This window comes from Nicotiana attenuata, chromosome 4 (genome assembly GCF_001879085.1).
Source record: "Nicotiana attenuata strain UT chromosome 4, NIATTr2, whole genome shotgun sequence".
Classification (NCBI taxonomy): domain Eukaryota; kingdom Viridiplantae; phylum Streptophyta; class Magnoliopsida; order Solanales; family Solanaceae; genus Nicotiana; species Nicotiana attenuata.
Genome location: NC_031992.1, coordinates 10,477,041 through 10,491,907, shown reverse-complemented (window position 1 = coordinate 10,491,907; position 14,867 = coordinate 10,477,041). Strand labels below are relative to the sequence as shown.

Below are 14,867 nucleotides of genomic sequence, written 5' to 3'. Positions count from 1 at the left end.
CCTCTTCCGCTCACCTAGCTCTGCCTCTGTCCAGAAGAGACTTCCATTAAACCTCCATTATTTTTTACTCCATCAGCGTCAACAGTTGGTTCTGGTCTTTCAGCCTTCGCGTTGCAGTTAGAGGGTGCAAAATAAAAGTTTGTTAAGAATCAGCGTACGTACAACTAGTGGTTTTTAGATATAATTTTACTGATACCTAAGAGCACTAAGGGGTCGTTTGGTTCGGAGACTAAGCTATTTTTGGGATTAGTTTATGCAAGAATTTATTTATGCATGAATTACTTGTATAGTATACATCATATAATTTAAATTATGAGTTTTCATCTTTTACTTAAAAGGAAATTTAAACTATTATATCCGCTGAGTATACATATAATTTAGCAAATTACATAACTAAAGCATCCTAACAATACGTAGAATTTCCAGCATACTATAACACACCTTATCATGGCTCTTGTCCAACACCTCAACTATTAAATGATCTTCCCAAATGGAAAAATAAAGTTGGAAGGACAGAACGATAAGTTTGAGTTCTGTCGCAGCTATAGAATAATACCAGAGAGTTCGATGTTTTGATTCTTAAGAAAAAGAAAGAAATTTAAGTCTAAAGTGAAAGCGTAATTTTGCCCTTAATTACTTTAATCTATGTATGATTTAATACACGTATTCTTTTACCACATTCTACCCCATATAAGATTGAACATAGATTTCCTCATTAACTTCTGCGGGTATTATGTAAGAAGAAAGAAAAAAACTAACCAAACATTGTGTAAGATATGCTTGATTTTATACGGAGATTAATTTTCCTTAAGACCCAAACAAACAATGTACTATCTAATGCTGGATTTCGTCCCAAACACAGGGTACCATAAAAAGGTCCATAGCTTGTAATTGTAAGCATTTCCTTCTCTCAAAATAAAGGGTGGGTGAAAGTATGCAATGCATCAACGGATAATGTAATGGCTAGGCAATGTCATTTGAGATTGATCAAAGTTCAACAACTGATCATAATGACCTCCTAATCAATCGGTATCCAATGGAATTACTGGAACAGTATGAAATAATGGATGCATTAGTGATTCATTACTGGAAAAAATGAATCAACAAAAGTTATGGCAGAAGAATCCAGAAGAGATAAGGCATTAGGCAATCTGCGAAACGTAATTTAACAATTCAAACTGTGCAATGTACAGATGACACCGAGTATATTATGCCACTCTAGTTACCAACTCATCGACTTTTAATGTATAACATGTTAGTTGTTCCCCCATTAAATTTTCAAGCAAAACTTTATCCTTCATGCATCTTTAAGCTATTCCAGCACTACCTGAACATATCAAGTAATTAGTAATTGCTTCTAGAAACCCATGAAAAGTTAATTAAACAAACCAGAGGGAGAAAGCATACGGAGCTTAACTATTTGGATTTTTCTGGTCGACCAGATGCAGGGGGGAATGTGAACCTGCCTCTATTTTGATTTGTTTCGAACAGAAGTTGCTTCCAAGAAATTCATGCTTTTGTGACATCTTGAATGTGCTGTGAATGGCTTTTGCCTGGAGGAATAAAAATAAGGTCCTCCCAGCCAGAATGTCTCTGACTTATCTGCCACAGGAAATACAGAGAAGCTAAGAGAAGTAAACGAGAAGGGAAGGAGGAGGGTACCATGTAAGATTGGTGTTGTTTTTGCTTAAACAAAGGATAGAATAAAAATCTTTAAGAGTTTAACTCACAGAATATTTCATCTATACACCATTTGAAATTAAAATTTTGGGGATCAGCTTCATCCCCTATAATATACCCCTCCTGCATGTGCGTCCCTTCCCAGAACCGTACTGGCCCAATACCAAACTCAACATAAACATAAAACAATCAAAAAATAAGAAAGAGGAATGATGCCTGTGTTTTTATTTTCCACTTTCTCCTTACAATTTCAAGCAAGGAACTACTTAACAACGAGCAAACATCTTTTGACAGCAAAGACTGCAGCATTTAAATTTTGCATTATCTTAATTCCATCAGAAAAGAATGGGAGAGGGGTTAAAGCTGGTAGATTAGTCATGTATTCTGGCTTTCTCATTATGTTTCTTTCTTTCTCTGAAATCAATAATTACCGTATTGTTCCCCAACAAGTTTCTGGGGGAGACATAATTGATTGATCGATATAACATCAATTATAATTCTGAACTCAGCGGTGCTAAAGTTCATCATTACAAGGTGTGTAGTGCAAGAACAAACATTATTGGCGTAACAGAAGCAAGGAGACTAAGAATTCAAAGTATAATAAATCTTTTAAAATATTAAATCCTAAAAACATAGAAATCGACCAACAACCTACCTCCATTTTTTTAAGGACATCTTCCAAACTCCCTACCTGTTAATGAGGAAAAAGAATATTAGTAAGTTAGCATTAGCTGCTACAGTGCCTTGTTAATTGACAATGGCAGATCAAACAACAAAAAACTTGACGAATGCAGAAAAGCCAGCAAATATAGGCCTTTCATGGACAAGCCTGAGATAGAAAGTCCGGTAGGAATCTTTAGAAAAGAACAGAAACACTTTTCTTTTGATAACTTAGGGAAAAAAATACTGCTAGAAAAGGATGGGCAAATTGATTTTTACATAAAAATGATTTTTAAACAGCACAATGTTAATGTCCTTAGCTCCATTTCCTTCTCATAACTGATGTAGGAAGTTTTGCATTAACGTTATAAATAACTAGGGAAACTTAGCTATATATTTCAAGTAACTACTTGAAAAATAGGACTTTCAACTGTTAATCCTCTCCATTGCATGCTAACTTTACTATGTTATGCTCTCCAATTGGAACCTGTTGCATGTGAATTTAAATTTAAAAATTCTTTCTACACCTTCAGTTTAGAAAGAATTTTCCAGCAATTTTACTTCTATCGGCATGCCTCAGACAAAACATCAACCCCCCCCCACCCCAACCCCCACCCTAAAAAAAAAAGGAACACACTTGTGGAAGTGAACAGTTCAGGGAGTGAAGCCAGATTAATCTAGTGACACGAACTATGCATATAATTATTAAAAGCATCTTTCGAGATTCAGACAATGCTAGGCTTGATAAAAGAAAGATTATGCCAATGAAATTTACTCCAAGAAACTTATTTAAAAATTACTCAAAGACATTCTACATTCACCTTTTACCATTTTTGAACATTCTAAAACTATCTGCACGTCCTATTGGAAAGCAAACAGAAAGAGTGATTATGATACCATAATGTGCTGAGAAACACCTCCTCTAGATGCCCTTGACGACAATTCCTTTTCTATATCCTCCTGTATACCAACAAATGAATTCAAATGATAACCATTCATGAAATTGTTTATATCTTCTGACTGCACAAGATATAATTACATTCTACATTTCAAGATGTTAAACCAACATACCTTTCGAAAGTATATTGGACAGTATCGTCTGTTTCTCTTTTTCACAACTAGGAGGTCAGACTGCACAAGATAAAAAATAGCAAAAGAATCAAGTGGAGTTTAACCATATTCACTGCAGTCTCCACCAATACATAAAATTTCCATCAAAAACTTTGCAGTGAGTGAAGTTCGTAATTCTTAAAAATACACAGGCAGTGTATATAATTCTCAGAGGTTTCCAACATATAGTTGGCAAAGAAGTTTATATTGGTACCTGGAAAACAGGGACTCCATCAAATCCAGTCTTTACATCAGAAGCTTTTAACTGTCACAGAAAAAAGTCAATGTTAAAATGAACAGATCTAGTGCCCATTTGGATTGGCTTATTTAAGGGCTTTTAAGCCAAAATAACTTTTAGTCATTTTGTAGTGTTTGGATAGAGTAAAAAAGTGCTTTTAAGCCCTTGTTTTTAAGCTAAAATGACAAAAATAAGCCAAAACCTAAAAGCTAGAATTCCTAACTTATGGCTTAAAAGCTATTTTGACTTAAAAGCCACTTAAAATAAGCCCATCCAAAACGGGCTCTTATTAAGCACGCATTAAAATGAACATGTTTATGCCAAAGAGGTTTTTTCCTTGTTAGGAGGAGGAGGAGGAGACAGATCACGTGGCAGTGGAGGTGAAGCCATTAGTAATCTATGCATCGCTAGAATCAAAATCTGCTAGGCTAGCAAGCAAGAGCCTACGTACAAGGCATGTCAGTAACCCGAGTTCATATCTCGGGAGGACCTCCATTTTGGAAAAGTTTAGTTTATCAGAAAAAAGAAAAGATAAGGCAAGGGCACTGGGCATGTCAGTGAAATTTAGAATTGGTGGGCTGCAATCAATTCTAGTGCATCTGGTCATCAGTCAAAACTACATGACAGCATACTTTCACTTAAAACTATTAAATGTAGATGAATATATAGTACTTCACTTGCACAACTGGAATAGTAACCCTATGCAATGCTACTGAATACAGAAAAACTACAAGGATCCCGACCCAAAACTTAAGTAAGACCAACGAGGATAACAACCTCTATTGCATTCTGAACTTGAACAGGATCTGGCAAAAATCGAAATGCGATTCCTTCAACCTTCAACATGTAAACCTGCAAGTTGACACAAAACCAAGTAGGTGTAACCAATCAAAACATGAGACTAGTGTCTAGCAACACCTCTAAGAAGTGGAAAAAAAAAATCAGAAATTCTTGAACATACAGATAACTGCAACTAGTTGCAACAGATTACTTAATGTAAACTGGACCTGTTACATAGAGATAAAAAATGTCTTCCATTCATAAATTAGACTTCAATTTTTCCTTTTTAGTTTAATAACTAAAGAAGAGATATTCAATGGGCCTAATAAGAAGTCTGAGGCTCAAAAAGAGTACAACATTGTTTTTTTTTTTTCGTGTGAATAAAGGATATGAAATGTCTGACAACGCATACGCCTTATCTTAAAGATGTAAAAATGTGAGCAAATCACTAAAACAAAGGTAAAGGGAAATGGCTCAGAATTAATTGTTAACTCTGCGGAGGCCAGGTAATCCAACTGAGCCTTGGCTCAAGGGGCGCCTTTGAAATTTTTTGCTTAATGCAAAACATGATGCAGAGTCTGTTTGATTCAATCAATCAACTACATGTCATAACCAAACAAGTCAGGATCGGTATCTATATTCGAATCCAATTCTTTTTTTACTAATACAAGATTTAACAACCATCAAATTTTATACCCATTCTTGCAAGAAGAAAAATCTATAATAGGCACAAAATAAGATTCAATATATACATATAACTATACTAGAGACAAAGTTTGTCCATCACTAATACCATACGTATCACTACACTCTCAGAGTCCCCATATTTCGCTAACGTTCAAACTTTACATAGTAAGATGGCATTCTCCATAGAGTAATCCACACATCAAACTTTTTTTTGTTTTTTTTAAATTTTATCCACACATCAAACTTGAACTCCTAACTTATGCAATCTATTTCTATTAAACCTACGAACTTGTAAAAGTTAGTAAAAGAATACCAAAAAGCAGATAGTATATCTTTGAAAGAAAAATTTAAAGCATAAGTACCAAAACATTTACCTGATCAAGTGTCAGTGGAACTACCTTAGCTCCACCTCTAACTTCCCCCTTCCGCAACCGTACCTGAAAAAACTTCACAGTTCATTTCTACGCAAAACTAACCTTCCATTGTATAACAAAAATTTCTATATCACTTACTCCAAACTACACCTCAAAATCGCAAACTAATAAGGTCAACATAACCAGGTCAACATTATTGGTCTTCTTTATCTGCTATCCTATGTATCTATCCTGCTCTATTACATTCTAATACTACTAAATATTTACTACATTGCTTAAAGGCAATCTTCCAACGGTAAACAATATGAAGTCAACAAAAAGTCTATAAAATGAACAAAATATGAAGTGAACCTGAGCGAGAAACGCCTCGGCATCCTCTTGACGGAAGCACAATAATCCGATTGATTTAGCACCGTTAGGGTCCGAAATGAGCACGAATTCATTGTTAGAATTGCTAACAGTGTATACAGATGTTCCAATTAGTGTCTTAGCCACATAGTCTGAGCTCAAACCGGCGTTTTTAGAGACCTTATCTTGACGCTGCGACACAGAAGCGAATGGAAGAGATAGAGGATAAGAATGCGATGCCGGCAGCGGCGGAATAAAGTCGGCGGCGAATTTTGAAGTCAGCCGCTTAGCTTCGTCGAAACGAGTGGTGAGTTCGGCACCGAGTCGGGACCAGTGTTGGTGGACGAAGGTAGAAAGAGAGAGCAGAGGACTACTGGAGGGTCCGAATCCGATTGAGGGTTTGGACTCCATTGTTGTTCAGTGAGAAGGGGGGACGGAATTCGGAGAAGAAGGCTTTCATATTTCAATTTTGGGCTTCAATTCTACTTTATCATTAGGTCCAGTTGTAGTTGGATCCTATGTTTTAAAAGGCGGGGTGTGAAGCGAGCTGTTTTACCTCTAACGAGGCGAGGCGTAAGCCCTTAGACATGGGGCATAAGTCCGACGGATCTTTAAATTTTACTAATTTCAAAAATTTTAAGATAGTATAAAATAAAAAATAATTATAAAAATTACATTAAAATTACAAAATTATAACAAATAATCTATTAAAAATATTTATAAATTACAATTCAACTATAAATAATGCGAAAAGTATGACAATATCATAATATGCAAATTAGCTACAACGTCGTTACAACTCAAACATTAAAAGTAATGTATTCGATACGAAATCTTATATGTATCTCTTAAGGAGTAATGAATCTTGAAAGAATTTCGATATTATAATTTGATATTTTTCTTAAAATACTCCTTTTATTTAATATGCTTTGTATTTGAAAGAAAATTTATATAAAAACATAATTCACAATTTAAATGTGATTCTCAAGCATTGTTCATTTTTAAGTTTCAACAAGTTCATAAAGTGACACATAATTCATCATACAATACCATGATAACTAATTATTTGTAAATACTTACTAATACTGAGCTATTAAATTAATAAGTATTGTATTTCATAAACATGAAAAAAATATTTAGAAAAACAATTATAAAAAAATTATGGACTATAATATAGTAAAGACATACAAAAGTTAATAAATAAATACTTTTTAAATGAAAGATTTATTTAAAATTAACTATCATAGCAGTCTTAGTGGATAACGTGCAATAATTTTTACTTTAATTATGATATAAAATACTCTAAACTTAATTATTTATAATTAGGAAAAAAGTGATTTTGAATAGTCGATGATTTATTAAGAAAATTTGAGGATTTACAAGGTTAGTTACATACAATTGCATAAAGTTCTATTAGGCGAGCGTAGTACGCTGGGCGTTGGGCGTGTCTGGGGCGTAAGCCCCAATGGCCGAGGCATAAGTCTCACGGAACTAAGCCCCACACATAAGCCCAGGGGGCGTTTTACGAGTGCTCCGCCCCGGGGGAGCCCGGGCGAGTCCCAATTCTGCCTTTTAAAACAGAGGTTGGATCTACATAACCCCTCTCCAAAGGACCATCATTGTTTTGTCCACTGGGCTGAGTCAGGCTTTGGGGATTGGGTATCTTAGACAGCAAAATATTGTGAAAAGGAATTTTTACATTCCTATGCCATATAGGAAACTATATTACCCTCAATGTTTAAGGTTTGATATAATTACATTTTGTATACCTAATTACCAATTATATACCATTAGTGGTTTTTAAGGGTATTAATTACACTCCTAATTTAATGATCCGTATATTCCTTCTAATACCACTCCCCCCACGTTTCTCTCTCCAATTCCCACACCCCTACCCACGTTTCCCCCCTACACTCATGATTTCTGTATCAAAATCCCATTATTTCTTCCATAGCCAAGGCACTGTCGGCACCTCTGCAATCTTGTCCCCATGTTTTTGTGCCCGGGGAAGATGAGCACAAGCCTGGTCGATTTGATGGTTATGATTTCGGGTTCCTTCAGTAATATAAGAGGAAAGGAAAAGAGAGCAGCAATTCCACCATTGACAGCCATTAAAAGCTTTGAAGCTTTGAATTCAAATTTGGATTTTCAAAAATTATTATTTGTTTGGATTGGGTGTTGTTGTAAATAATTGGAAATATGGTTTGGAGTTTATATCTCAATTTTGAGGGGTTTTGGTGAAAATTAGACTTGGTTTTGACTGAATTTTAGATTGAATCTCGAAGAAGAAGAAGAAGAAGAAGAAGAAGAAGAAGAAGAAGAAGAAGAAGAAGAAGACGACATGACATACATTATATTGCAGCAATTGTAGAAAAATTGTAGACTGTTGTTTATTTATTTTTGAGCTTTTATGTTTTTGTGTTAAAAGTTTTGATGGGAGCTTATTATTCCACTTCGTCTGTTTTGGAGCTAATTTGTGCAGAGGAGAAGATATTTTTTAAGTTATATATATTGCTATACCTTTAAATTCAAGAAAGTATGGTTGTATTGTATTTAAAGAGGCGTGAATTCGTAGAATAAGTTGAATGTGAGGAATGAGTCAAATAAGACTCATAATGGCTTGTTTTCTACATTTAATCTACAATAAATCTACATATCATTTGAAAAATTAATATGAAAATATAGAATTTCAATGTTTCTACAAATTTTTTCTAAACTGTTCATAACATAATTTATCTTTATTTTCATGCATGTTCGTCTGGAACACTAACGTTACTTGATATGCCAACATCTCCCGTTATAGAGGAATACAACTTATCTGTAATTTTCTACAACTTTCACACATTATTTCCACCCAGTGAAATACAACCACAATACATAAAACTTACATACAAATTTTATACAAAATCTATACAATATGTCTTTTGTATATTTTGTATCTGATTTATACATAGTAAAAATAATTTTCATACAACTAATTATATATTATACAACTTATATACAAATTATCTACAATTTTTGTACATTATTTCTACTAAGTTATATACAATTACAATATAATACCACTTAAATATAATTTTTATACAATGTTGTTCAACTTTCATACAATAGTTAAATGAATAAAAGAAAAATAAATAAACAACAAAATACAATTTATCTACTATTTTTCTACAATTTCTGCAATATAATGTATGTCATGTCTTCTTCTTCTTCTTCTTCGAGTTTCAATCCGAAATTCAGCCAAAACCAAGTCTAATCTTCACTAAAACCCCTCAAAATTGAGATATAAACTCCAAACCATATTCACAATTATTTGCAACAACACCCAATCCAAACAAATAATGATTTTTGAAAACCCAAATTTGAATTTAAAGCTTCAAAGCTTTTTAATGGCTGTCAATGGTGGAATTGCTGCTCTCTTTTCCTTTGCTTTGTATTATTGAAATTTGGACATAATTGCGTTTGATGTAGAAGAATTGTAGAAGATTTAGTCGTTTTTATTTGTGAATTGTAGAAGAATAATCAATTCGTTTTTGAATTGTAGAAGAATAATCAATTCGTTTTTGAATTGTAGAAGAATAATTGCGTTTGATGTAGAGAAGCTAAATTTGAAACGAAACTGACGAAGAAGATTAATATGCGTGATTTGCGTTTGGAAGATCTGGAAGAATATTTAATCCCCCAATTTTAGCGCGCCTAAATAAGGAAGCCTACAGCTACAATGATTCCTTATTTAATGCATTGTCTATATTTTGTAGAAATACTATTAGCATGAAGGGTAGTATGCAAACTATGAACATATTTGGTAATATAGTTTCCTATATGGTATAGGAACGAAAATTTCCCTTGTGAAAATAGCACGGGTTAGCCAGTTTTCGTAAAAAAATAGCCGGCGTTTGTAAAGTTATTGAAAAATAGCCAATATTTTGCTGAAACACAGAAGTTCCAGCATAATATGTTGTATACTCGATTGAAAAATAGCCAATATTCATGCTAATATGTGTGTGTGTGTGTATATATATATATATATATATATATATATATATATATATATATATATATATATATATATATATATATATATATATATATATATATATATATATGTTAATTGTTCACAAACTCCATCTGGTTGGCATTACTTTATGATTGTTTAATTATTTATCAAATTTTACTATATTAGCATGACTTTGTGTTAATTGCATTCGATTTATTTGTTAGATTGTTCACAAACTCTACCCAGTTAGTATAATTTTGTGCTTGTTCAATTGTTCCCAAGTCTACCATATTGGTATGACTTTGTGTTATCTGCAATTGACCTATCATATAAATTGTTCATCAAAGTCTACCAGATCGTCATGATTTTTTTGTATTATTCAACAAAGTGTTCTTCGAAATTACAATACCAATTGGATCAAACCATCCCAAATATATTTCAAGTGGCCTCAAATTTAAAACAAAACCTCCAAATACCAACACAAATGATCCACAACCACCAATTTACTCGAATAACACAAAATTAAGAAGATCCACTTTGTCTTCTTTAGCACTTTCAAAATGGAATTTTGAGAATTTTAAAATAAATTACAAAATCGATATTTGAACTAAAAATCTAAGCATAAATTATCAACATGCAAATAATTTTAACAATAATCGATTATTAAATTCAGTTTCTACCCCCAAATAAGAACTTAAATATTTAAATATTGAAGAACTATGGTGTTCTTGGTGAAGAAAAAACCCTACTTTTGTAATAAATTAATAAACGAAAAATAATATTTAAAGACCACTCCCCTGAGGGATGATATGTGCATTTTACCGGATGTTAATCACATAATTTCTATCATAAAAACATATAAATTATCATATTTTCTCCACATTCTTAACTTTATTTTGCAGGAATAATTATAGAAAACTTGTTGTGCCCAGCATGAAAAAAGAAAAATAAATATTCAAGAAAAATACAACAAAGAAGTGTAAGATCGAGCTATGATTCATTACTGTCGTGACAATGCACCAAGTCTCGATCGGCCATGATGAAATTGACGAAATCTAAACTTAGAATGACAGAGTTCTCATCTCAACATATTCAAAATCTAGATTTGCCATGGAAATCTAGCACCAAATCGAAAAGTCGAATTCTCATCTCTGCAAATGCAAAATCTAGATTTGCCATGGAAATCTAGCACCAAATCGAGAAGTCATCATGAAATTTTCTTATATAAGAAGGTGTTGCTCGATCAGAAGAGGGCATCGGAGTGGAGACAAAGCTTAGAGCTAGAAGTCTGAATCCAAATTCTTAATAAGCTTCTCTGTTTTATTTCTTTCACTAGTATCGAGTTATCTTTTCTTTTAAATCATAATAGTGGCTAGTTGTTGTTTCTAAATAAATTCCAGTGTAAGAAATTACTCTAATTCATGCTTTTAATTAAATAGGGGGAATTCTTCTTCTTGATATTTCTTTCTATTTTCTTATTTAATGGACAAGAATATTTCCATTGTTAGTACTAATTCCAACACGGAGTAACTTTTCTTGTGTTGGGAGAAAGACGGATCTTAATATTTCTATATAATAGTAGATATTATTCCTCAAATTCACATGCTTGAGCTAAAACTTTTTATTTAACTTTTATTTGCTTTTACAGTTAGACATTATTTGATTTATTAATATCTATCTATCTTGTACTACAAATTAACTATTTATTAATTCTGTTATCGAGAGAGGCGGAAGAAATAATATAGTTAACTGTAGTATTGATAGATGTTAATATTTATTCAGTAACATCTATCTGTTTTATGTTATAATTAGTTTTACACTTATTTGTAATCGAGAGAGACGAATAGTGTAATCAGTTATAACAAGTAGGGTAACCGAAAGGGACTTACTAACAAGAGCATGTTTTAGTTCAATCATATATTTCTGGTTCATTAGTATTACTATTTTGAAGATTAATTTGTATAACCGAGAGGAGTGAAATTAATTATTCAACTTGAGTAATAATATATATTTGTAATCGTGAGAGACATTTATACATTTTTGAGAAATAGAAACTGAAGAATAATAATTCTACTATATAATAGAAATATTACGTGAAGTCAAGATCCCAACACCTTTTTATTATATTTGTGAAAAACAAAATATTTTCTATTGCTCTATTCATGCATTTTTAGTTAGTTAATTTACGACTCAACTCTTTCTGATTTTCTCAAATAGTAATTAAAACAAGAAACTTCTGTAGAATAGATAAATCAATCTCTATGGATTCGACATCTTTCTATACTATTATTTGACAGAGTACGAGTTAGAATTTTATTTATATTATATCACGATCCAAAACCCACTATAGATCATGATGGTGCCTAACACCGCCGTCAGACAAGCCAACGGTGATTGATCAACTTAATTACTTACTTTATTATTGTTAAAATCATAACTTTTATTAAGGAAGGAAATTTACGCTTTTAAATCCATGGGATCGTACATAATTAGTAGTTTATAATAGAAATAAAAGGCAATAATGACATATAAATCCGTAAGTATTAACTAGCATATCCCAAAATCCTGTATCACAAGTGCATGAGCATTTACTAGGGAGTACAATAGTAATATAACATCTGTCTGGAATGTAAATAAGACTGAATAAAGTAAATAGTACGATGAAGACTCTGTGGGCTACGTTGCGTAGCCTGGAATGCAACTCACCATAAAGTCTCCTCAGCAGCCGCGCCTACGCGCCAAGATGACCACCAAATGAACCTGTCAGATCCTGCACATTTAGTGCGGAAGTGCAACATGAGTACATAAGTCAACGTGTACCCAGTAAGTATCTAGCCTAACTCTGGAGAAATAGTCACGAGGGGTCGACATCGACACTTACTAGTGGTCTAATAAATCAAATATAGTAAGAAGTAAACAAATATGAGGCAGAGTAAATAATCGGCGTAAACAAATATAAATACGAGGTACAATCCTCTTCTGAATGGTAGACTCAAGCTCTCGATGTCAGTTGCCTCCTCAACCAGAGTATGTATGAAATGGACCTCATTAGATAGGTCGTCACAACTCAAATCAGAAAAACACACGGATACACCGATTTCTTGTCGCTACCGTTGCGAACGACCCAATCTTATAAGAATAAGATATTGCCGAGGCGTTCGGCCCGATTTATAATAATATGTACATTGCCGAGGGTCGAGTGGTACGAATCATAGATGCATATATGATACTGTCGAGGCGAACGGCTCGCTCCCAATTAGAGTAAGAAGCTTTAACGGGTCCTTGATCCCACTCACGAATATACGTGCGAGTTATGAAATTTTAAGGAAAAACTTTGCAATGAATACGCACAATGCGCAAGAAATTCATAAGGGAAGCATAAATTATTCCGCGGATTATCAAGCAGTTCATCACATATCTATAATAGCGAGTCTATCACTCTATGCAAGTCTAGTCTCAAGTCGTAACGCAAAATAAAGGAATTAAACGAGCAAAGATAGCTCAAATAGTACAATTATAGCATGTTGTGAACCTAAGTCTACCCGTACATAATTAGGAATTCTAGCATATGCACGGACACCTGTCACCTTATACGTGCGTAGCTCCCACAACATGTAGCACATAAGAACATAACACCTACGGGGTAAATATCCCCTCACAGGGTTAGATAGGAGACTTATCATAGGAGACTTACCTCGCTCTGAAGTTCCATAATCGGCTCCAACGCCACTCTAACACCTCAAACCAAATGCCCATCGATCCAAACTAGTCAAACAATCATGAAAATCAATAAAAATATACTCCAACATCATATTAATTAATTTATAATAATTTTCAACTCTGCTCGAAAAGTCAACAAAGTCGACCCTTGGGCCCACATTCCAAGATTTCGAAAATTATCGAAAATTATTATTACCCATAACTTATATAGTATATAATTTGAAAAGCATCCAATTTCATCTATGAATTGACCCTCAATTCAAGGTTTACCGCCTCATAACTTTTGGGCTCAAAATCCCAATTTTTACAATCCAAACACAGATAAAAATAATAACCAACAAAAATAATCATGGAAAAAATCAAAATAAAGGTCATATATTTACCCCCTTATTGAGACGAGAATAACGCCGTGAAAATCAGCTCAAACAGAGCTCTAGAACTCAAGATATGCTCAAAATACTAAAAATGCTCGGTCTGTCCATTTAAAATACTGTCTAGGCGATTTTTGTTATTCGCGTTCGTGAAGAGAAATTTTTCGCATTGACCGGTAAACCCAAATTTCTCTCTTTGCGTTCGCGGGATCTCCCTCGCGTTCGCGAAGAACAAAGTCCGCACAAGAAACCAACAATCTTTCCCGACACAGAAATGGGCATAACTCTCTCATTCTACCTCAGAATTCGACGATTCTTGTTGTTATGGTTCCGTAATTATAATACGGATCTAATGGTTCAATCCAATCACAAATCAAAGTTTGTTTTCTCAATATGGTACCCTTTATGTCCCAAGAAACGACGTTGAAACATCAAATAAAAGCCTGACACAACCTAAACACATACGAAACACACCCGAGGTCCTCGGGACCCCGTCCAATTACACAAAACAGTCCCAAAACATAACATGAACCTACTCGAGGTATCAAATCACACCAAAAAACATCAAAACCATGAATCGACAATCAAATCCTCCTTTTTACTTTCAAACATTCAAACTTCGACGAACGCGTCTGAAACACACCTAAACATTCCAGAATGATGCCATTTACGCACAAGTCATAAATCACAACACGAACCTATTCCAAGGCTCGAAATCCCAAACTGACATCGATAATACCAAAGTCCACTTTAAATCAAACTTAGGAATTTCTAAAACCTTCAAAATGTTAACTTTCCATAATAGGTGCTGAAATGCACTCGGACCACCCGATACTCAACCCGAACATACACACAAGTAAGAAATCATCATACGAACCTATTGGAACCTTCAAATCCCTATT

General features: G+C 33.6%; 1 protein-coding gene across 2 annotated transcripts; it reads right to left on the bottom strand.

The window, feature by feature from the left end:
* On the bottom strand, positions 1,057 to 6,355 carry LOC109224973 (protein TIC 22, chloroplastic). Of its 2 annotated transcripts, none has more exons than XM_019389555.1 (9): positions 5,881 to 6,355; positions 5,530 to 5,592; positions 4,466 to 4,540; positions 3,665 to 3,715; positions 3,412 to 3,471; positions 3,238 to 3,300; positions 2,336 to 2,371; positions 1,408 to 1,602; positions 1,057 to 1,327 (listed from the first exon to the last, which is right to left on the bottom strand). In XM_019389555.1, exons 1-8 carry the CDS (start codon positions 6,286 to 6,288, stop codon positions 1,510 to 1,512), a joined length of 849 nt encoding a protein of 282 aa, XP_019245100.1. In that variant the 5' UTR covers positions 6,289 to 6,355; the 3' UTR covers positions 1,057 to 1,327; positions 1,408 to 1,509. The 2 variants fall into 2 exon arrangements, with proteins under 2 accessions (XP_019245100.1, XP_019245099.1); XM_019389554.1 differs by having other exon boundaries at positions 1,418 to 1,602.

Bases quoted from the DNA above. Each gene is read 5' to 3' on its own strand.
- LOC109224973 (XM_019389555.1), bottom strand. From the start codon at position 6,288: ATGGAGTCCAAACCCTCAATCGGATTCGGACCCTCCAGTAGTCCTCTG. The intron at 5,593-5,880 runs GTTCACTTCATA...AAGTTTTTTCAG, and splicing joins CCGAGGCGTTTCTCGCTCAG to GTACGGTTGCGGAAGGGGGA. The intron at 2,372-3,237 runs GTATCATAATCA...CCTCATTAACAG, and splicing joins GTGTTTCTCAGCACATTATG to GTAGGGAGTTTGGAAGATGT.